The following is a 21077-nucleotide window of genomic DNA, read 5'->3' as shown; positions in this document are numbered from 1 at the left end:
CTTTGCTTATTTGTTGAATCCAAAACTTGGTATTTTTTATTGGCTGAGTGTGAACCTTTTTACACCTGTATAATCTTGTGCACTAGAGCAAACTAGTTAGTCCAAGGATTTGTGTTGGGCAATTCAACCACCAAAATTATATAGGAACTAGGTGTAAGCCTAATTCCCTTTCAGTGTTCCTCATGTTCGTTGCTGCGGTAGAAACAACAATAATGTATCTATGATCCGCACGTGCGATGATGAAGCAACACGATGTTTGTGTGCTACCACCCCACACGCGCCAAAAAGAAAGACGACGATGGCTTAGGTTGCAACAACCTTAGAAGGAGAGATGGTGATAATTAGATTATAAGATATCTTTTAACGTTACCACACGAGTTCCTTTGTATGTATAGATTTTTACTCTATAGATTCATAATTGCAAAAAACTATTAGTACTGTTATAGATCATAATTGTTTTTTTTTTTGACATGTAATGAAACAGGGACTTGGAAGATCCGGTAGCTCGTGAAAGAAGAAACAAAGCGGAGAGTTCTTCTCAACAAGCGTATTTGTCTGTACTTCCCAGCTACAAAATAGTTGTCTGAACCCTGAAGCGAAGGGGCCTGTGCTTCCGGATCGGTAGCCAGCAAAAGATGGCTGGCCGGGATGGGGACAAATCAACACAAGAGGACAAGTCTGTTGCCTTGTTGGACGACCTGTCGACGAGTCGATGTAAAGCACAACACGACAGTGCGAGTACCACCTTTGCAGATTGCCTAGGAAAGTTAATTCAGTACGTAGTAGAAAACGTAGGCTATGTCTCTGATCGATGGCTTGGTGTATCCTGCCACGAAAGATTCCGGTGAGTGCAGTTAGCTAGACTATTAATAACAAGTCTCGCAAAGTTACAAACGATCTAAAGAAATCCCCCACTAGGCCACTACTACCTTCTATTTTCTTTGGGACTGAAATCTTCACTACCTTGCTCTGAAGAACGGACTATACTTACGGAGCACAAAAACTGACGCCGAGTTGCCGACGGCCAACCGTAATGTTTGGATCAGGTTGGGATAGTTGGGCCGACAAAGAAGGTTTCCCTCCTTCGTTTTGCTGGTCTGATGAGTCATGTTGAACCGGTGAAGTGGGCCTTCAAAAGTTTCAGTCGATGTATATGAGGCCCGGTTGCTGTTCGTCGTTGCTGCTTGACTGCTTGTACGAAAAGCCACAGAAATTCTTCTCTAAAAAGCTATGGTCTGATTAATTTTTTTTTGAACGTAATGGCAGGAGCTCTGCCTCTTAATTAAGAAGAATGGAATTGACCCAGTTTTAAGGGAAACCGGGCCCAAAACCTACACAGAGCGCACAGTAGAAAAACCGGCGAAGGAGCTAACAAACAACCTAGACAACGACAGGCCCCACACTCAGACACATCTAGAGTCATCGTTGCCAAGCTCAAAAAGAGACGAGCAGCTCCGACATCCCAAGACGAGCCGCACACTGCCAAAGCAACACGACGACGCTTACATCCAGACATCGACGCAAGGAATAAGACCGCGGCGCGCCATCGTTGCCAAGCCTCAGCACACCCACATGAGGCAGCTCCGATTCTTCACCACGAGCAAAGACCCACAACGCCGAACCCCGGGAGCGAGCAGACGCCAAAAGCGACAAAGGCCCGAACACCATCAAACCAAGCGGAGTGACAAAGAGCCTCCACAACACGGACGAACACACAGACTGGAGGTCTCCTGGGCCGCGCCTTCAAGAAGGAGAAACGACGTCGAAAAGCCGTCGCCGCCCGCCTGGTACAAACCAAGCAAAGTTTCCTCCGAAGACCTAGCAGAGCAGTGTAGATCGCCAGCAGCAAGGAGAAAGCTGAAGGGTCAGCCACGCCGATGTCACCCCGCCAAGCCGTCGCGTGATGTCACCTTCTGCCGCCCCCCCGACGCACCAACCCACCAGCCCCAACCCTCAGAGCCCCAACGCCGGTCGAGCACCAGCGAGAGACCTCAAGAAGGCCGAGGCGAGGGTTCCCGCATGGGGCGAGAGGTCCAAAGACGGCACCCTCAATAGGGTAAGGGTGGCGCCCACGGGCGTCACCGCTGTCCACCCACAAGCGAGCATGGCTTTCGCCGGAGGACCTCCCACCACACGCCCCAACGCACGGAGCCAACCGGCCCGCGCGCCGCACCTCCCGCCTGGCATGCGCACAACCGCAAACGCCGCCAGGGCCACTACTGCCCACATGCCGACGCCACACACCACCACTGAGGAGCCAGATCCTCCGCTCCTCGCCGACGCACGGTTGTCGCCCCGTCCACAGCGTAGTCTAGGTCGTGAGGGGAGGGGCGGCGAAGAAGAGAGCGCCACCCACAGCGCCTACACGAGCCCCAAACCAACGCCGCTGCCGACGCAAACCCCACCTGCCGCCAGCGCCACGCGCCCATGTCCCCTCGCCCGCTGCCGCCAGAATGCCGTCGAGGCCCTGGCCGGCCCTGCCGCGCTGGAGAAGGGACGAGGAGGCGGCGGTCCTGACGGCGTCCAGCTCCACGTAGCATGACGCCGGCGCCACGACAGCCGGCAGCTTGAAGGAGCCAGAGAAGTACAGCGCGGCCGCGCGCGGGCATCCGCTGGCGCTGGGCCGCCGCCCTGCTGCCGCGGAGGATCTTGGAGAGCAGGAGCTGGAGGATGCCGCCGGCAGCCTGCTGCCGGGCGGGCTTCAGCTCGGTCGCCTTGTTCTTCTTGAAGCAAAATCGCCCCGCCGCCACCTTCCTTGGATCGCGCGGACATCCGGCGGCGCCCTCCGGTGACGGCGAGGTGGGCTGGAGTGGAGGGAGGGGGCGGCGGCGGCTAGGGTTTTGGCCGCCCGTGTCGCCCCAGTGGGAGGCGACCGAGCGGGACAGTTTTCGCAGCCCCGACAACCCTTTTGTCGATATGGTCTGATTAATTGCTTAGCGTAAACGTGTGCAGTGTCTTAGTATTTGATTATACTGCACAGGCAAGTTACATTTGATATATGTTTCGTTGTTTATGTTATCCATATTCTAGCTACGAGGATTTTGGATGAGAGCATGTCTCTTTTTTACGCTATCGGCTATGTGCACATCCTTACTGTCTGTCTGTCTAATACGATCAAATCTAGCATACTAAGTTACTAACTAATACAGTACGTCATTAGATCTGCTTTGAGCACTGTGAAAAAAAAACTATATAAGAGCCTATACAGTTAACCAAACACAATTTTATCAAAAATGTAAATTATGGGCAAGGTACAATTTCATTAGCTCCCACATTAGTACGTGTCAATCAAAATTTAGAAGATACGGCCGTCAACGTCTCGTCGAGTTTCAGCAATATGCTTGTGCATAGCCGTATAGGCAATCCGAGCGAGCACTAGCACTTTGCAAATTCGAATGACAGCTCAGTCAATTCTTTTTTGATTGCAGCTCAGTCAATTCTGATTGGCCTAATCGAATATGCGCTGCAAGGATCCGGTAAACTACTCAGGAATTTTGTGTGACTTACAAATACCCGACACACTTGGGCCGGTTTGGATACGGTCCATGGAAGGAAGAAGGCCCAACTTCCGTCTACTCTCCCCCCGCACGCTCGGCCCCTCGTAGTCGCCGAATGGCTACTGGCGAACGGCGGCCAGGGGCAGCGAGCAGCCGGTGGCACGCCAGCGACGCACTCGAGACTCGAGAGGTTGCCGTTCCAGCGCCCTCTCCCTCTCTCCCAGCTCTCAGCCCGATGTCCCTCTCTGCGCCAGTCTTCTACTGTCCACAGCTGCAGCCTTTGCGCCTTAGCTCCGAGCGCGAGCAGAGCAGGGCAGCGAGCGGCCGCCGGCGTCCGTTCCAAGTCCCACAGCACTTAGCTGTAGCTCCGACCCCCAGCATCCCTACATGAGATTAGCTGATTTGTGATGTGCTTCGATCTAAAATTTTGTTCCATTTTATCTTTGTTACTAGTTCGAGTAGATGGCCCCGCGTAACGAACGTGCTGAACATGTTGATGACCTTATTAAGTTGTGAAACACCTTGTATATACTGCCTTGCTGGTACTAGAAATATACTGTTTTTTTGGAGGATAGCCTATCTGCGTATCTGATGGGTACCGTATCCGTATGTATGTAAACAACATAGGGTGCAGCCATGCAAGTCTGATACTCTGATGATGGCTACAACGTAAAGCTGGTGAAGCAACGCCGTCCTCACAATTCTTCCCCCAATCCACATTCTCTCCCAGGCTCCCAAAACCACACAAACCTCAACCCGAAAAAAGACAAGATCAAGCCACCACCACCGCCAGCAAGAGCAGAGGCGAGACCGCGAGAGTGTACGTGCCACCAGGAGCAGCAGCAGCAATGGCCGCCGCCGCCACCACCTCCTCATCCTCCCACTTGCTCCTCCTCTCCCGCCAGCAGGCGGCCTCCCTACGATGCCGCCTCTCCTTCCTCGGCCAGCCCGCCAGAAGGTCCGGCAGGGTCACGGCCCAGGCGCCGGCCGCTAAGGACGTGCGGTGCATGGCGGCCGTGGACACTGCGGCGTCCGCGGCGGCGGCGGAGACGAGCCCCAAGTCGAGCAGCTACGAGATCGTGACGCTCACGACGTGGCTGCTGCAGCAGGAGCGGACCGGCGCGATCGACAACGAGATGACCATCGTGCTGGCCAGCATATCCACGGCGTGCAAGCAGATCGCCGCGCTGGTGCAGCGCGCGCCCATCTCCAACCTCACGGGCGTTCAGGGCGCCGTCAACGTGCAGGGCGAGGACCAGAAGAAGCTCGATGTCGTCTCCAACGAGGTAATTAATTGAGTGGCTCGCCCACGTTTTGTGTTATACACACTGACACAGCAGATACAGCCGAACCACACACAAAAACAAAGAAGAAAGAAACAGCAGCGTCACACACAGCCGCTACCAAACGCAAGCACACAAAAACACAAGAACCATTCAAGAACGTACAACACGACGCTCGATCGCGCGCGCGCAGGTGTTCTCCAACTGCCTCAAGTCGAGCGGGCGCACCGGCGTGATCGCCTCGGAGGAGGAGGACGTGCCCGTAGCGGTGGAGCAGAGCTACTCCGGCAACTACATCGTCGTGTTCGACCCTCTCGACGGCTCCTCCAACATCGACGCCGCCGTCTCCACTGGCTCCATCTTCGGCATCTACAACCCCAACGACGAGTGCCTCGCCGACGTCGACGACAACGACACCGTGAGTGCTAATTAATCTCATCTCCCTTACCTTCTTTCTGTTCTGACTGGCTCATTACGTGACACAATTCTATCTCCAACACTACACTACGTACGCGCGCGCAGCTTGATTCGGTGGAGCAGAGGTGCATCGTGAACGTGTGCCAGCCGGGGAGCAACCTGCTGGCCGCCGGCTACTGCATGTACTCGAGCTCGGTGATCTTCGTGCTCACCGTCGGCACCGGGGTGTACGTGTTCACGCTGGACCCCATGTACGGCGAGTTCGTGCTGACGCAGGAGAAGGTGCAGATCCCCAAGGCGGGCAAGATCTACGCCTTCAACGAGGGCAACTACGCGCTCTGGGACGACAAGCTGAAGCTGTACATGGACAGCCTCAAGGAGCCCGGCGACTCGGGGAAGCCCTACTCCGCGCGGTACATCGGCAGCCTCGTCGGCGACTTCCACCGCACTCTGCTCTACGGAGGGATCTACGGGTACCCCAGGGACAAGAAGAGCAAGAACGGCAAGCTGCGGCTTCTCTACGAGTGCGCCCCCATGAGCTTCATCGTCGAGCAGGCCGGTGGCAAGGGCTCTGACGGCCACCAGAGAATTCTTGACATCACACCTACAGAGGTATCAAACTACTTGATCTTGAATGTAGAACTGTGTCCAGCTGATAGATTAACCAGTTTGCGTCGTGCAGATCCACCAAAGAGTGCCTCTGTACATTGGGAGCGTGGAGGAAGTGGACAAGGTGGAGAAATTCCTGGCTTGAATGCCAGAGCTCTCTCATCAGATGGACTCCCGAAGACATCAAGTTTAGGGAGGGAATATACATGTACTCTCTCTTTCCCACCCCAAATAAGTCTTCTTCATCTCATATTTCGATAAATCAAACAATCTCAATTTTGATCTAATATATATACACACACAACATTAGTATTTATAGTATTAGATAAAAAATTACTAGATTGATCATATCGTATCATTTTATAGTAAAATATATATAGATATAAATATTGATATTATTTTTATATATATCTAATCAAATTAAAGATCGGCACACTCCTATAAATACTTACTTACTTTGAAACCAATGTATCGATATCGGTAGACTTTAGAACGAAGATTTATTGTGGAACTGAGAGAATATATGCTCCTCCGTTTTAAAATAAATGTCCAAGAAACCAAACACTTTAAAATAAATGTCCAAGAAACCAAACACTTTATTAATTATATATATAGTATTAAATAAACCCTTAAAATCTATTTTAAATTGATTTTAAATTATAAGTGTTACTAACAATTTTGTAATTAAAATTAAATTTAATAAAATTTGATATTCACGAGTACAATAACGTACTAGGAACGGTACTGGTACGACGAGAGGGCAAACAGAGTTTTCTGGTACTGCAAACAAACACGGGATACAATTGTAGTACAGAACAGATTGTATTAGGTTTTCATTTATAAACGCATTATAGATACTTGATGGCTCCACGCAACGGTGGCACGCCGGACACCCAGACCACATAACAGAAATCACTGCACACAACGGGAGTACATAACGGATAATCACTACACAAAATTACATAAGACGCGTAGTAGGACACCCATGCTTGAACAGTTGTGTTTCAAACTCCACAGCGCACGCGTGCTTCCTTCCTAGCCGGTGATCTGGACGTTCTTGACGTCGGCCTTCTTGGCCTCCTCCTTGGGCACGGTGACGGTGAGCACGCCGTTCTCCATGGACGCCTTGATCTGGTCTGCCTTGGCGTTGTCCGGCAGTCTGAACCTGCGAAGGAACTTGCCGCTGCTGCGCTCCACCCGGTGCCACCTGTCGTTCTTCTCCTCGTGCTCCTTGTTGCGCTCGCCGCTGATCTGCAGGACGTTGCCGTCCTCGACCTCCACCTTGACCTCCTCCTTCCTCAGCCCCGGCACGTCCGCCTTGAACACGTGCGCTTCGGGGGTCTCCTTCCAGTCGATCCGCGCGCCGGCAAATGCCGCGGTCTCCGAGCTGGTGCGCGGCAACGAGGGAACGAGGCTGCGGACGCCGCCGGAGCCGAAGGGGAAGAAGCCCTCGAAGGGGTCCCAGAGGTCGAGGGAGAAGGGGTCGAATGCGTTTCCACGGCGAATCAGCGACATTGTTGGTCGGACCGACGACGGTTGTTACTTCGGGTTTTGAGTGACGCGGGAGATTGGGATTGTGAGTGGTTGCTTCGGCGACTCGGGTATCTCTGTTCTTGGCTGTTCTGGCTTGTGATGGCGAGCGTCGACGCGGGGGGCTCAATTTATAGCAAGCGACGGGAGGGCCTGTCTGTGGGTTTCTCGTGTGCCCCAGCGTGGGCTAGAACCTACTAGATCTCACAGTTGGGCTAGAATTCACTCGACTTGCTATGGACTGTATCCTACGTAGTGGACTTGACCTATTAGATTGATCTGGAATCTTCGACAATCTCTTGGTCGAGGAAGGAATTCCCTATCACGGCTGGCCCAACAGTTTCCATCTGTGGCCCAGTCCTTCATGTCCAGTGGCAACTAGTACGTTCTCGTAGGAGGTAGAAGTATCCAGAAGCCCACGACCACATAAGCCAGCCGTCCGTCAATTAGAACAACTCCAGCAGCATAGCTAAGGATGTGTGTTTGGTTTGATTTTTAGCTTTGACTTTTATCCTATAAAAGCTAAAAACCAAATCAAAGGATTGAATCTAAAAAGTAGCTTTTTGTAAAAGCTGATTTTTTCGCAGTCTAAAACTGAAAGCACACCAAGACCTGCTTTTAGTGGCTTTTAGATAGAACTATAAAGACATATATCGAAGAACTTTTAACGGCTTTTAGTGGTTTCCACCAAATGATTTTTAGCTTTTTAAGAGCTCACAGCCCACAACAGCTTTTTCACAGCACACAACAATTTTTTTCACAGCCACAACTCAACCAAACAGATCATAAATCAATTAGCATTGATAAAAAAATAGAAAAATGACAACAAAATCTCAATCCAACGGACTCTTCATCTTGCTCGTTTCTCTATCCCGCTCGTCATCCCATCCAAGCCGCTAGGCACCTTTGCTGAGTCCCCACACGCCTTCCCTCCCTCGCACCCTGCTTCTAGGGGTGTGCATTTTAAAACCGAAACCCGAACCCGAATCCGAACCGAACCCGAATAGACCGAATTGATGGTCTATTCGGGTTTTCGGGTTCGGTTCCTAACTTTCAAAACCCGAATAGACCGAATAACCCAAAATATATAAGATCTTAATATGTGATGGTATTATTGTATGATTTATGAACTTATTAGCTAAAAATTATGATATAATATATATATATATCTTTGTATGTTATTTTTTATAGTCACTCGTTGTAAACTTGTAATAATAGTACTTCCAATTAATTATTCGGTGTATATATTTTAACAAAAGATACTAGTCTCTCTACTATTTGGGTCTATTCGGTGGACCGAATAGACCGAACCGAAATTGTGAGTCTATTTGGGTTCGGTTCCTAAAATTATTTTGAAAAAACAATTCTTATTTTTCAGAACCCAAAATTTCACAAATCCGAATAGACTGAACCGAATTACCCTAATAAACCGAATGCCCACCCCTACCTGCTCCGCTCTCGGGCCATATTGAACTCGTTGCCCTCGCATCGCTACCACGCCCTGTGTCCTCGTCCTATATGGGTTTCCTTGGCCGCTTGGAGGTACCAAAGGAAGCCGTGTGCGGGCCCACAGGTAGTCGAGATCACAGCCAGCCAGCCACCCATTGGTACTGCAACGACAGAGAAGAGGAGCGTGGCTTCCATAGGACCAGCTTGATTGCACCTCCCTGTTATTCCTCCCTCACCTACTCGCTAACGTAGATGAGTACGATTTCGTTTTGAATGAGAAGGGTGTGGACACGAGGAGCAGCAGAGGAAGCAACCGGTGTGGCTCAGCCTACATGCCCTCAGACAAGGCTCCATGCCCCGGATGGCTATATAGGCCGCTTTCTTAAGGTTGTTTGGCAGATTATCAAGGATGACTTCATGGCTGCAATTGAGAGAGTGTTTTAAGGGTATGTTACTAAGCTCTACCTCCTCAATTCTACATACATTACCCTTTTTCCAAAGAAACCAGATGCCTTGGAGGTAAAGAACTTTAGGCCGATAAGTCTTATTCATTGCTCTGCAAAAAAATTATGACTAAGCTTTTGGTCAATCGCCTTGCTCCCAAACTCTCAAACTTGGTATCATCGAACAAGAGTGCTTTTCTTGAAGGACGGAGTATTCATGATAGCTTCATGTTGGTTCAACACATAGCCAGGGTGTTGCACATACAGGAGCCTCGGGTCCTCTTTAAATTAGATATAAGTAAGGCTTTCGACTCAGTTTCCTGACTCTTTTTGTTGGAAGTGCTGAGGCATTTGGGATTTGGTTCAGTGTGATGCAATATCATCTGCAAGATGCTTCGCTTCTTCTCCATTAGAGTGCTGGTTAATGGGGAACCAGGGGACCTTATTTGTCATCAATAGGGTTTGAGGCAAGGGGATCCTCTATCCCCTATGCTATTTATTCTCGTTATGGATGTGCTTAATTCTATGGTGGTAAAGGCTTGTGAGCAGGGGCTATTGCAACCTTTATTGCATAGAGGCAGCAGTCAGAGGATTTCCTTATATGCGGATGATGTCGTTCTCAATTTCGACCATTTGTTACGGAGCTGCGACTGATTAAAGAAATTCTAACGGTATCCGGGGTGGCTTCAAGCCTTGTGACTAATCTTTCCAAGTGCTCAATGACCCCTATACATTGTTAAGATCTTTACATGATAATGTTGCAGGATACCTTGCCCTGCAATGTGGTCCAATTCCCATGCACTTACCTGGGCTTACCATTGGTAGCTAAAAAGCTCACTAGAGGGACTCTACTCTTTGATTGATAAGGTTGTTGACCATCTCCCTGACTCCCTTGTTGGAAGGGGGTCTTGCTCCACCCATATGGTCATGCCGTTCTTGTCAAGACGGTCCTCGTTGTTGTCCCTATCTATCACTTTATTGCTTTGCAATGTCCCAAATGGGTGGTCAATGCCATCAACAAAATCAGAAGGGGATTTATGTGGAAAGACGGAAAAGATATTCAGGGCTTGTTCAGATCTACCCCAATCTATGGATTGAGAGGGATTGAGGGGGTTCCAATCCCTAGTAAGCCAAAATTTCTCCCAATCCTTATCAATTCCCTCCAATCCATATGGATTGAAAATAACTGAACAAGCCCTCAAGGGTTCATTGTTTGGTCAGGTGGGAAAGGGTCTGCATGCCTCTTAATCTTGGGGGTCTTCGTATTCACAATTTGGAGATTCTCAGCTGGTCACTAAATATGAGGTGGTTGTGGAAGAAGAAAACCATTTCGGGCGGCATATCAAGTGAACTCCAGCCCCATGTCCACCCCAATGTGGCTGCTCTCTTTTCAGCTTCAGTGTACTCTGCAGTTGGAGATGGCACAAACACCTTATTTTGGATGGGCAGGTGGTTACATGATGATTTTTTTTAATCGAACGCGCAGGAGAACTGCACATCTTATATATTAAGTAAAGGAGATAGAGGTCTAAAGTAAACCTAGAACAAGTTGCCAATAAATAGGCCTAGACAGAAAAAGAAAAAGAAGAAAAAAAGAAAACGGCACAGAGGGGTGGGTTACCAAACAACCCCCAGCCCCACTAGGACCTAAGGCCACAACCTCCTTAGATCTTTTTCCCCTGCCAAGCCCCACCGAACAACATCCTCGTGAATATGCTGCATGATGATGCTGATGTTGGGGGATGCACCATCAAACACACATTCATTTATATGCTTCCATAGCCACCAGAATCACCAAGGAATTAAATCCTCTTTTCTGGTTTTTTAGCACCTGGCACTCAGCTTCTTTCCACTAGTCTTGAAAGGTTGTTGTTGCCAATCCTGGAGTCAGGCGATGCAACCCCACCTTGTGCGAAGTCTGCCACCAAGTGTCTCTGGCAAACACACAAGCCACTAGGATATGCTAAATTGTTTCCTCCTGCTGGTCACAAAGGGGACACCTTACAGGATGCTCAAGACCTCGTCTGCTTAATCTATCCACTGTCCAACAACGATTTAGAGAAGCTAGCCAAATGAAGAATTTACACCTTGGGGGGCCCAACTTTTCCAAATTCTTGTAGCCGGCTCAAAAGAGACTGAACCAGCCATAAAACGATCATATGCCGATTTAGTGGAATAATCTCTAGATGCAGACGGTGACCATCGATGCACATCAGGAATCCCCGGATGTAACTGAAAACCTTGCACTAGGTCCCAAATTACTAAGAAGTCGATGATAATCTGAGCTGACAGGCTGCCAGATATGTCATTTACCCATCTATTGTTTACCAAGGCTTCTTGTACAGATCTACTTTTCTTGATTCTCACTGTAATACGGCTGACCAAAGTGGGGGCAAGGGCAGATATTGATTGTCCATGAATCCAGCGATCAGTCCAAAACAGGGTTCGAGAGCCATCACCTACTGTAGTGTGGACCGAGGCAGAGAAAAGAGCTTTGACATTGGAATGTACCTTGAACATAAAATCTGCCTAGGGCCTTTCTGGTTGAGTTTTTTTGAGCCAAAGCCATCTTAGATTTAAAGCCCATCCAAGAACTTCAAGATTATGGATACTCAGGCCTCCCATACTAAGTGGTCTGCAAACTCTTGCCCATCCAACAGAGCAATGACCTCCTTTGATATCTTTTCTTCCTTTCCACAAGAAGCCCCTCCGAATTTTGTCAATAGCCTTGATGAAAGGGGAATTAGGCTTACACCTTTTTCCTAATTGATTTTGGTGGTTGAATTGCCCAACACAAATAATTGGACTAACTAGTTTGCTCTAGTCTATAAGTTCTACAGGTGCCAAAGGTTCACAATAAGCCAATAAAAAGACCAAGAAAGGGTTTAAACAAAGAGAGCAAAAGACATCCCAAAAGGCACCCTGGTCTGGCGCACCGGACTGTCCGGTGTGCCACCGGACAGTGTCCGGTGCACCAGGGGACTCAACACTGAACTTGCTACCTTCGGGAAAATGGGAGGTCGCTCCGCTATAATTCATCGGACTGTCCGGTGTCACACCGGACTGTCCGGTGTGACAACGGAGCAACGACTACTTCGCGCGCAACGGTCGACTGCAACGCATTTAATGCGTGCCTGCGCGTGCAGAGGACAGAGCACGCGCAGTTGGCGCACCGGACAGTCTACAGGACCTGTCTGGTGCACCACCGGACAGCCTAGAGGCCCCACCTATCAGAGCTCTAACGGTCAGAACCCAACGGCCCGCTGACGTGGCTGGTGCACCGGACAGTGTCCGGAGGCGCACCGGACTGTCCGGTGCGCCATGCAACAGCAGCCTTCCAACGGCCACATTTTGGTGGTTGGGGCTATAAATACCCCAACCACCCCACATTCAATGACATCCAAGTTTTCCACCTTCAACACATTACAAGAGCTATAGCATTCAATTCTAGACACAACCAAAGAGATCAAATCCTCTCCCAAGTCCGGAATCACTCCAAATCAAATAGTGACTAGAGAGAGCGACATTTGTGTTCATTTGAGCTCTTGCGCTTGGATTGCTTCTTTTCTTTCTCATTCTTCTTGTGATCAAACTCAATTGTAACCAAGGCAAGAGACACCAATTGTGTGGTGGTCCTTGCGGGGACTTTGTGTTCCGTTTGATTGAGAAGAGAAGCTCACTTGGTCTAAGTGGCCGTTTGAGAGAGGGAAAGGGTTGAAAGAGACCTGGTCTTTGTGACCACCTCAACGGGGAGTAGGTTTGCAAGAACCGAACCTCGGTAAAACAAATCATCGTGTCTCGCTCTTTATTTGCTCACGATTTGTTTTTCGCCCTCTCTCTCGGACTCGTTTATATTTCTAACGCTAACCCAGCTTGTAGTTGTGCTTAAGTTTGTAAATTTCAGATTCGCCCTATTCACCCCCCCTCTAGGCGACTTTCAATTGGTATCAGAGCCCAGTGCTTCATTAGAGCATAACCGCTCGAAGTGATGTCGGGAGCATCCGCCAAGAGGGAGATCGGGACCGGCGAGAAGTCCGCCACAAGCCATGGGAAGGCTCCATCCGGGGAGTCCGCCAACAAGTTGAAGGGATCTCCTTCACACAACAAGTCGCGTCGGAGCGGTGACAAGAAGAAGAAGATGAGGAAGGTGGTCTACTACGAGACCGACTCTTCGTCGCCATCCACCTCCGGCTCCGACACGCCGTCCGTAACTTATAAGCGCCATGAGCGCAAGAAGTTTAGTAAGATTCCCCTACGCTACCCTCGCATTTCCAAACGTACTCCATTACTTTCCGTCCCATTAGGCAAACCACCTATGTTTGATGGTGAAGATTATAATATGTGGAGTGATAAAATGAGGCATCATCTAACCTCACTCCACACTAGCATTTGGGATGTTGTTGAGATTAGAGTACAGGTACCATCACCGGGGGATGAAGACTATGATTTGGACGAGGTCGCCCAAATCCGACACTTCAACTCCCAAGCCATCACTATACTCCTCGCCTCTCTAAGTCAAGAGAAGTATAACAAGGTGCAAGGGTTAAAAAGCGCCAAGGAGATTTGGGACGTGCTCAAGACCGCGCACGAAGGAGATGAGGTGACCAAATTCACCAAGCGGGAAACGATCGAGGGGGAGCTCGGTCGCTTCCGGCTTCGCCAAGGGGAGGAGCCACAAGACATGTACAACCGCTTGAAGACCTTGGTGAACCAAGTGCGCAACCTCGGGAGCACTAAATGGGATGACCATGAGATGGTCAAGGTTATTCTAAGATCCCTCGTTTTCCTTAACCCTACGCAAGTTCAATTAATTCGAGGTAATCCTAGATATACACTAATGTCTCCTGAGGAAGTAATAGGAAATTTTGTGAGCTTTGAATTGATGATCAAAGGCTCAAAGAAAATCATCGAGCTAGATGGCCCCTCCACGCCCGAAGCACAACCGGTTGCATTCAAAGCAACGGAGGAGAAAAAGGAGGAGTCTACATCAAGTAGACAACCCATCGACGCCTCTAAGCTCGACAATGAGGAGATGGCGCTCATCATCAAAAGCTTCCGGCAAATCCTCAAGCAAAGGAGGGGGAAGGACTACAAATCCCGCTCCAAGAAAGTATGCTACAAGTGTGGTAAGCCCGGTCATTTCATTGCTAAATGTCCATTATCTAGTGATAGTGATAGGGGCGACGATAAGAAGGGAAAGAGGAGAGAAAAGAAGAGATACTACAAGAAGAAGGGCGGCGATGCCCATGTGTGTCGCGAGTGGGACTCCGACGAGAGCTCCTCCGACTCCTCCTCCGACGAGGACGCCGCCAACATCGCCGTCACCAAGGGACTCCTCTTCCCCAAAGTCGGCCACAAGTGCCTCATGGCAAAGGACGACAAAAGGAAGAAGGTAAAATCAAGATCCTCCACTAAATATGCTTCCTCTAGTGATGAAGATAATTCTAATGAAAATGAGGAGGATAACTTGCACACCCTTTTTGCCAACCTAAGCATGCAACAAAAAAAAATTAAATGAATTAATTAGTGATATTCATGAGAAGGATGAACTCTTGGACACCCAAGAGGACTTCCTAATTAAGGAAAATAAGAAGCATGTTAAGGTTAAAAATGCTTACGCTCTAGAAGTAGAAAAATGTGAAGAACTATCTAGTGAGCTAAGCAAGTGCCATGATATTATTGCCAACCTTAGAAATGAGAATGCTAGTTTAATAGCTAAGGTTGATTCAAATGCATGTGATGATTCAATTTCCAATCTTAGAGATGATAACGCTAATTTGCTTGCTAAGATTGAAAAATTAAATGATTCTATTGCTAGCCTTAGAAATGAAAATGAAAGATTAATTGCTAAGGCTAAAGAATTAGATGTTTGCAATGCTTCCATTTCTAACCTTAGAAGTGAAAATGACATATTACATGCTAAGGTTGTTGAATTAAAATCTTGCAAACCCTCTACATCTACCGTTGAGCATGTTTCCATTTGCACTAGATGTAGAGACATTAATGTTGATGCTATTCATGATTACCTAGCTGAAAGTCGCCTAGAGGGGGGGTGAATAGGAAGTCGCCTAGAGGGGGGGGTGAATAGGGCGAATCTGAAATTTACAAATTTAATCACAACTACAAGCCGGGTTAGCGTTAGAAATATAATTGAGTCCGAGAGAGGGGTTGCAAAACAAATCGCAAGTGAATAAAGAGTGTGACACGCGGATTTGTTTTACCGAGGTTCGGTTCTCGCAAACCTACTCCCCGTTGAGGTGGTCACAAAGACCGGGTCTCTTTCAACCCTTTCCCTCTCTCAAACGGTCCCTCGGACCGAGTGAGCTTCTCTTCTCAAATCAATTGGGAACCAAAGTTCCCACAAGGACCACCACACGATTGGTGTCTCTTGCCTCAATTACAAGTGAGTTTGATCTCAAGAAAGAATGAGAAAGAAAGCAATCCAAGCGCAAGAGCTCAAAAGAACACAACAAATTTCTCTCACTAATCACTAAAGCCTTGTGTGGAATTGGGAGAGGATTTGATCACTTGAGTGTGTCTAGAATTGAATGCTAGAGCTCTTGTAAGTAGTTGGAAGGTGGAAAACTTGGATCACTTGAATGTGGGGTGGTTGGGGTATTTATAGCCCCAACCACCAAACTAGCCGTTTGGTGGAGGCTGCTGCGGACAGTGTCCGGTGCGCCAGCCACGTCACCAGGCCGTTGGGTTCCGACCGTTGGAGCTCTGACTTGTGGGCCCGCCTGGCTGTCCGGTGGCGCACCGGACAAGTCCTGTAGACTGTCCGGTGTGCCACCCGCGCGTGCTCTGCTCCTCTGCGTGCGCTGGCGCACATTTAATGCGTTGCAGTCGACCGTTGCGCGCGAAGTAGCCGTTGCTCCGCTGGCTCACCGGACAGTCCGGTGTGCACCGAACATGTCCGGTGAATTATAGCGGAGCAGAAATCCGAAGGTGGTGAGTTTAGAGTCGCTTTCCTCTGGGGCACCGAACACTGTCCGGTAGTGCACCGGACAGTCCGGTGAATTATAGCGAAGCGCCTCTGAGAAATCCCGAAGGTGAAGAGTTCAGCTTGGAGTCCCTTGGTGCACCGGACACTGTCCGGTGGCACACCGGACAGTTCGGTGCGCCAGACCAGGGCACACTTCGGTTATCCCTTGCTCTTTTTGTTGAACCCTTTTCTTGGTCTTTTTACTGGCTTTTTGTGAACCTTTGGCACCTGTAGAACTCATATACTAGAGCAAACTAGTTAGTCCAATTATTTGTGTTGGGCAATTCAACCACCAAAATCAATTAGGAAAATAGGTGTAAGCCTAATTCCCTTTCACTAGCTTTAATTAAGAAACAAAATGATCACATAGCTCAACTTAATGCTAAGATTAATGAGCATGACTTAGAAAATGAAAATTTTAAATTTGCTAGAAGCATGCTCTATAGTGGGAGACGCCCTGGCATCAAGGATGGCATTGGCTTCCAAAATGGGGACAATGTCAAACTTAATGCCCCTCCTAAAAGATTATCTAACTTTGTTAAGGGCAAGGCTCCCATGCCTCAGGATAACGAGGGTTACATTTTGTACCCTGCCGGTTATCCCGAGAGCAAAATTAGGAGAACTCATTCTAGGAAGTCTCACTCTGGCCCTAATCGTGCTTTTATGTATAAGGGTGAGACATCTAGTTCTAGGCAATCAACCCATGCTAGATTGCCTAAAAAGAAAACTCCGGCTGCATCAAATGATCATAACATTTCATTTAAAACTTTTGATGCATCTTATGTGCTAACCAACAAATCAGGCAAGGTAGTTGCCAAGTATGTTGGGGACAAACACAAGGGCACCAAGACTTGTGTTTGGGTACCCAAAGTTCTTGTATCTAATGTCAAAGGACCCAAAATCGTTTGGGTACCTAAAAACAAGAACTAAATTTGTTTTGTAGGTTTATGCATCCGGGGGCTCAAGTTGGATCATCGACAACGGGTGCACAAACCACATGACAGGGGAGAAGAAGATGTTCTCCTCCTATGAGAAAAACCAAGATCCCCAACGAGCCATCACATTCGGGGATGGAAATCAAGGTTTGGTCAAAGGATTGGGTAAAATTGCTATATCTTCTTACCACTCCATTTCCAATGTTTTTCTTGTAGATTCTTTAGATTACAATTTGCTTTCTGTTTCTCAATTATGCAAAATGGGCTACAACTGTCTTTTTACGGATTTAGGTATTACTGTCTCTAGAAGAAGTGGTGATTCAATAGCATTTAAGGGAGTGTTAGAGGGTCAGCTATACTTAGTAGATTTCGATAGAGCTGAACTTGACACTTGCTTAATTGCTAAGACTAACATGGGCTGGCTCTGGCATCGCCGACTAGCACATGTTGGAATGAAGAATCTTCACAAGCTTCTAAAGGGAGAACATATTTTGGGACTAACAAATGTTAATTTTGAGAAAGACAGGATTTGTAGCGCATGTCAGGCAGGGAAGCAAGTTGGTGTTCATCATCCACATAAGAACATTATGACGACTGACAGACCACTCGAGCTCCTACACATGGACCTATTCGGCCCGATTGCTTACATAAGCATCGGCAGGAGTAAGTACTGTCTAGTTATTGTGGATGATTATTCTCGCTTCACTTGGGTGTTCTTTTTGCAGGAAAAATCTCATACCCAAGAGACCTTAAAGGGATTCTTGAGACGGGCTCAAAACGAGTTCGGCTTAAAGATCAAGAAAATTAGAAGCGACAACGGGACGGAGTTCAAGAACTCTCAAATTGAAGGCTTCCTTGAGGAGGAGGGCATCAAGCATGAGTTCTCTTCTCCCTACACGCCACAACAAAATGGTGTAGTGGAGAGGAAGAATCGAACTCTATTGGACATGGCAAGAACCATGCTTGATGAGTACAAGACTTCGGATCGGTTTTGGGCGGAGGCAGTCAACACCGCTTGCTACGCCATCAACCGGTTGTATCTACACCGAATCCTCAAGAAGACATCATACGAACTCCTAACCGGTAAAAAGCCCAATGTTTCATATTTTAGAGTCTTTGGTAGCAAATGCTTTATTCTTGTTAAAAGAGGTAGAAAATCCAAATTTGCTCCTAAGCCTGTAGAAGGCTTTTTACTAGGATATGAGTCAAACACAAGGGCGTATAGAGTTTTCAACAAGTCCTCTGGGCAAGTTGAAGTTTCTTGTGACATTGTGTTTGATGAGAATAACGGCTCTCAAGTAGAGCAAGTTGATCTTGATGAGATAGGTGATGAAGAGGCTCCATGCGTCGCGCTAAGGAACATGTCCATTGGGGATGTGTGTCCTAAGGAATCCGAAGAGCCTCCAAATGAACAAGATCAACCATCTTCCTCAATGCAAGCATCCCCACCAACTCAAGATGAGAATGAGGCTCAAAATGATGAAGGAGAAAATCAAGGAGTTGAGCCACCTCAAGAGGAGAGCAATGATCAAGAGGGAGATACCCATGATCAAGATAAGGAAGATGAACAAGTTCCAAGACCGCCACACCCAAGAGTCCATTAAGCAATCCAACGAGATCACCCCGTGAACACCATCCTCGGCGATATTCAAAAGGGGGTAACTACTCGATCTCGTGTTGCTCATTTTTGTGAACATTACTCTTTTGTTTCCTCTATTGAGCCACACAGGGTAGAGGAAGCACTACAAGATTCGGATTGGGTGGTGGCGATGCAAGAGGAGCTCAACAACTTCACTAGAAATGAGGTATGGCATCTAGTTCCACGACCTAACCAAAATGTTGTAGGAACCAAGTGGGTCTTCTGCAACAAGCAAGATGAGCATGGTGTGGTGACAAGGAACAAAGCCCGACTTGTGGCCAAAGGATATTCACAAGTCGAAGGTTTGGATTTCGGTGAAACCTATGCACCCGTAGCTAGGCTAGAATCAATTCGCATTTTACTTGCCTATGCTACTTACCATGGCTTCAAGCTTTATCAAATGGACGTGAAAAGTGCCTTCCTTAATGGACCAATCAAGGAAGAGGTCTATGTTGAGCAACCTCCCGGCTTTGAAGATAGTGAGTACCCTAACTATGTATACAAACTCTCTAAGGCGTTTTATGGGCTCAAGCAAGCCCCAAGAGCATGGTATGAATGCCTAAGAGATTTTCTTATCACTAATGGCTTCAAAGTCGGAAAGGCAGATCCTACTTTATTTACTAAAACTCTTGACAATGATTTGTTTGTATGCCAAATTTATGTTGACGATATTATATTTGGGTCTACTAACGAATCTACATGTGAGGAATTTAGTAGGATCATGACACAGAAATTCGAGATGTCTATGATGGGGGAGTTGAAGTACTTCTTGGGATTTCAAGTGAAGCAACTCAAAGAGGGCACCTTCATTAGCCAAACGAAGTATATTCAAGACATTCTAAACAAGTTTGGGATGAAGGATGCCAAGCCCATCAAGACACCCATGGGAACCAATGGGCATCTCGACCTCGACACGGGAGGTAAATCCGTCGATCAAAAGGTATACCAGTCGATGATAGGTTCTTTACTCTATTTATGTGCTTCACGACCAAATATAATGCTTTCCGTATGCATGTGTGCAAGATTCCAAGCCGACCCTAAGGAAGCTCACCTTACGGCCGTAAAACGAATCTTGAGATATTTAGTTTATACTCCTAAGTTTGGGCTTAGGTACCCTCGGGGATCCACATTTGATTTAATTGGTTATTCAGATGCCGATTGGGCGGGGTGTAAAATTAATAGAAAGAGCACATCGGGGACTTGCCAGTTCTTGGGAAGGTCTCTGGTGTCTTGGGCTTCAAAGAAGCAAAATTCCGTAGCTCTTTCTACCACCGAAGCCGAGTACATTGCCGCAGGCCATTGTTGCGCGCAATTGCTTTGGATGAGGCAAACCCTTAGGGACTATGGTTACAAATTAACCAAAGTTCCTCTTCTATGTGATAATGAGAGTGCAATCCGCATGGCGGATAATCCCGTTGAGCATAGCCGCACTAAACACATAGCCATTCGGTATCATTTTCTAAGGGATCACCAACAAAAGGGAGATATCGAGATTGCATATATTAACACCAAAGAACAATTAGCCGATATCTTTACCAAGCCACTAGATGAACAAACTTTTAACAAACTTAGGCATGAGCTAAATATTCTTGATTCTAGGAATTTCTTTTGATATCTTGCATACATAGCTCATTAATATACCTTTGATCATGTCTCTTTTATATGCTATGACTAATGTGTTTTCAAGTATATTTCAAACCAAGTCATAGGAGATTGAAAGGGAATTGGAGTCTTCGGTGAAGACAAAGGCTTCCACTCCACTCCATATCTCATCCTTCGCCGTTGCTCCAAGCAACTCTCCAACTTTGGTATAATCTTGTCGGGGACCATAATTAGGGGTACCCTCAAGGCTCCTAAATCTCAGCTGGTAACCCCCATCAGCACAAAGCTGCAAAGGCCTAATGGGTGCAACTAAGTCAAGGATCGGTCCATTCGAGGGACGCGATCACGCCTCGCCCGAGCCCAGCCTCGGGCAAGGGCAGCCGACCCCGGAGGATCTACGTCTCGCCCGAGGCCCCCCTCCAGCAACGGACACACCTTCGGCTCGCCCTAAGCCCAGTCTTCACCAAGAAGCAACCTTGGCCAAATCGCCACGCCAACCGACCAAATCGCAGGGGCATTTAATGCAAAGGTGGCCTGACACCTTTATCCTGACGCGCGCCCTCCAGTCGACAGAGCCGAAGTGACCGCAGTCACTTCGCCGCTCCACTGACCGGTCTGACAAGAGGACAGCGCCGCCTGCGCCGCTCCGACTGCTGTGCCACTCGACAGAGTAAGGCTGACAGCAGCC

The 21077-nt window shown here is 48.0% G+C and overlaps 2 protein-coding genes and 1 pseudogene across 2 annotated transcripts; 1 reads left to right on the top strand and 2 right to left on the bottom strand.

Annotated features, from left to right (window-relative positions):
- Positions 1-1331: 1331 nt before the first annotated feature.
- On the bottom strand, positions 1332-2106 carry LOC103634246 (uncharacterized; annotated as a pseudogene).
- A 2111-nt stretch (positions 2107-4217) lies between these two features.
- LOC100216767 (Fructose-1,6-bisphosphatase) lies at positions 4218-6105 on the top strand. Its single transcript, NM_001157234.2, has 4 exons — positions 4218-4783; positions 4974-5198; positions 5303-5809; positions 5880-6105. The coding sequence occupies exons 1-4, from the start codon at positions 4346-4348 to the stop codon at positions 5949-5951; spliced, it is 1242 nt and encodes a 413-aa protein (NP_001150706.2). The 5' UTR covers positions 4218-4345; the 3' UTR covers positions 5952-6105.
- Positions 6106-6609: 504 nt separating this feature from the next.
- On the bottom strand, positions 6610-7440 carry LOC100191552 (class I heat shock protein 3). The gene has a single exon (NM_001136982.1). The coding sequence runs from the start codon at positions 7319-7321 to the stop codon at positions 6842-6844; it is 480 nt and encodes a 159-aa protein (NP_001130454.1). The 5' UTR covers positions 7322-7440; the 3' UTR covers positions 6610-6841.
- Between the last annotated feature and the right edge of the window lie 13637 nt (positions 7441-21077).

This window comes from Zea mays, chromosome 1 (genome assembly GCF_902167145.1).
Source record: "Zea mays cultivar B73 chromosome 1, Zm-B73-REFERENCE-NAM-5.0, whole genome shotgun sequence".
NCBI lineage: Eukaryota > Viridiplantae > Streptophyta > Magnoliopsida > Poales > Poaceae > Zea > Zea mays.
This window is presented reverse-complemented; position numbering and strand designations above follow the sequence as displayed.

Coding starts and splice junctions, on each gene's coding strand:
- LOC100216767 (NM_001157234.2), top strand. CDS start 4,346: ATGGCCGCCGCCGCCACCACCTCCTCATCCTCCCACTTGCTCCTCCTC. Junction 5,199..5,302: donor ACGTCGACGACAACGACACC/GTGAGTGCTAAT, acceptor ACGCGCGCGCAG/CTTGATTCGGTGGAGCAGAG. Junction 5,810..5,879: donor TTGACATCACACCTACAGAG/GTATCAAACTAC, acceptor TGCGTCGTGCAG/ATCCACCAAAGAGTGCCTCT.
- LOC100191552 (NM_001136982.1), bottom strand. CDS start 7,321: ATGTCGCTGATTCGCCGTGGAAACGCATTCGACCCCTTCTCCCTCGAC.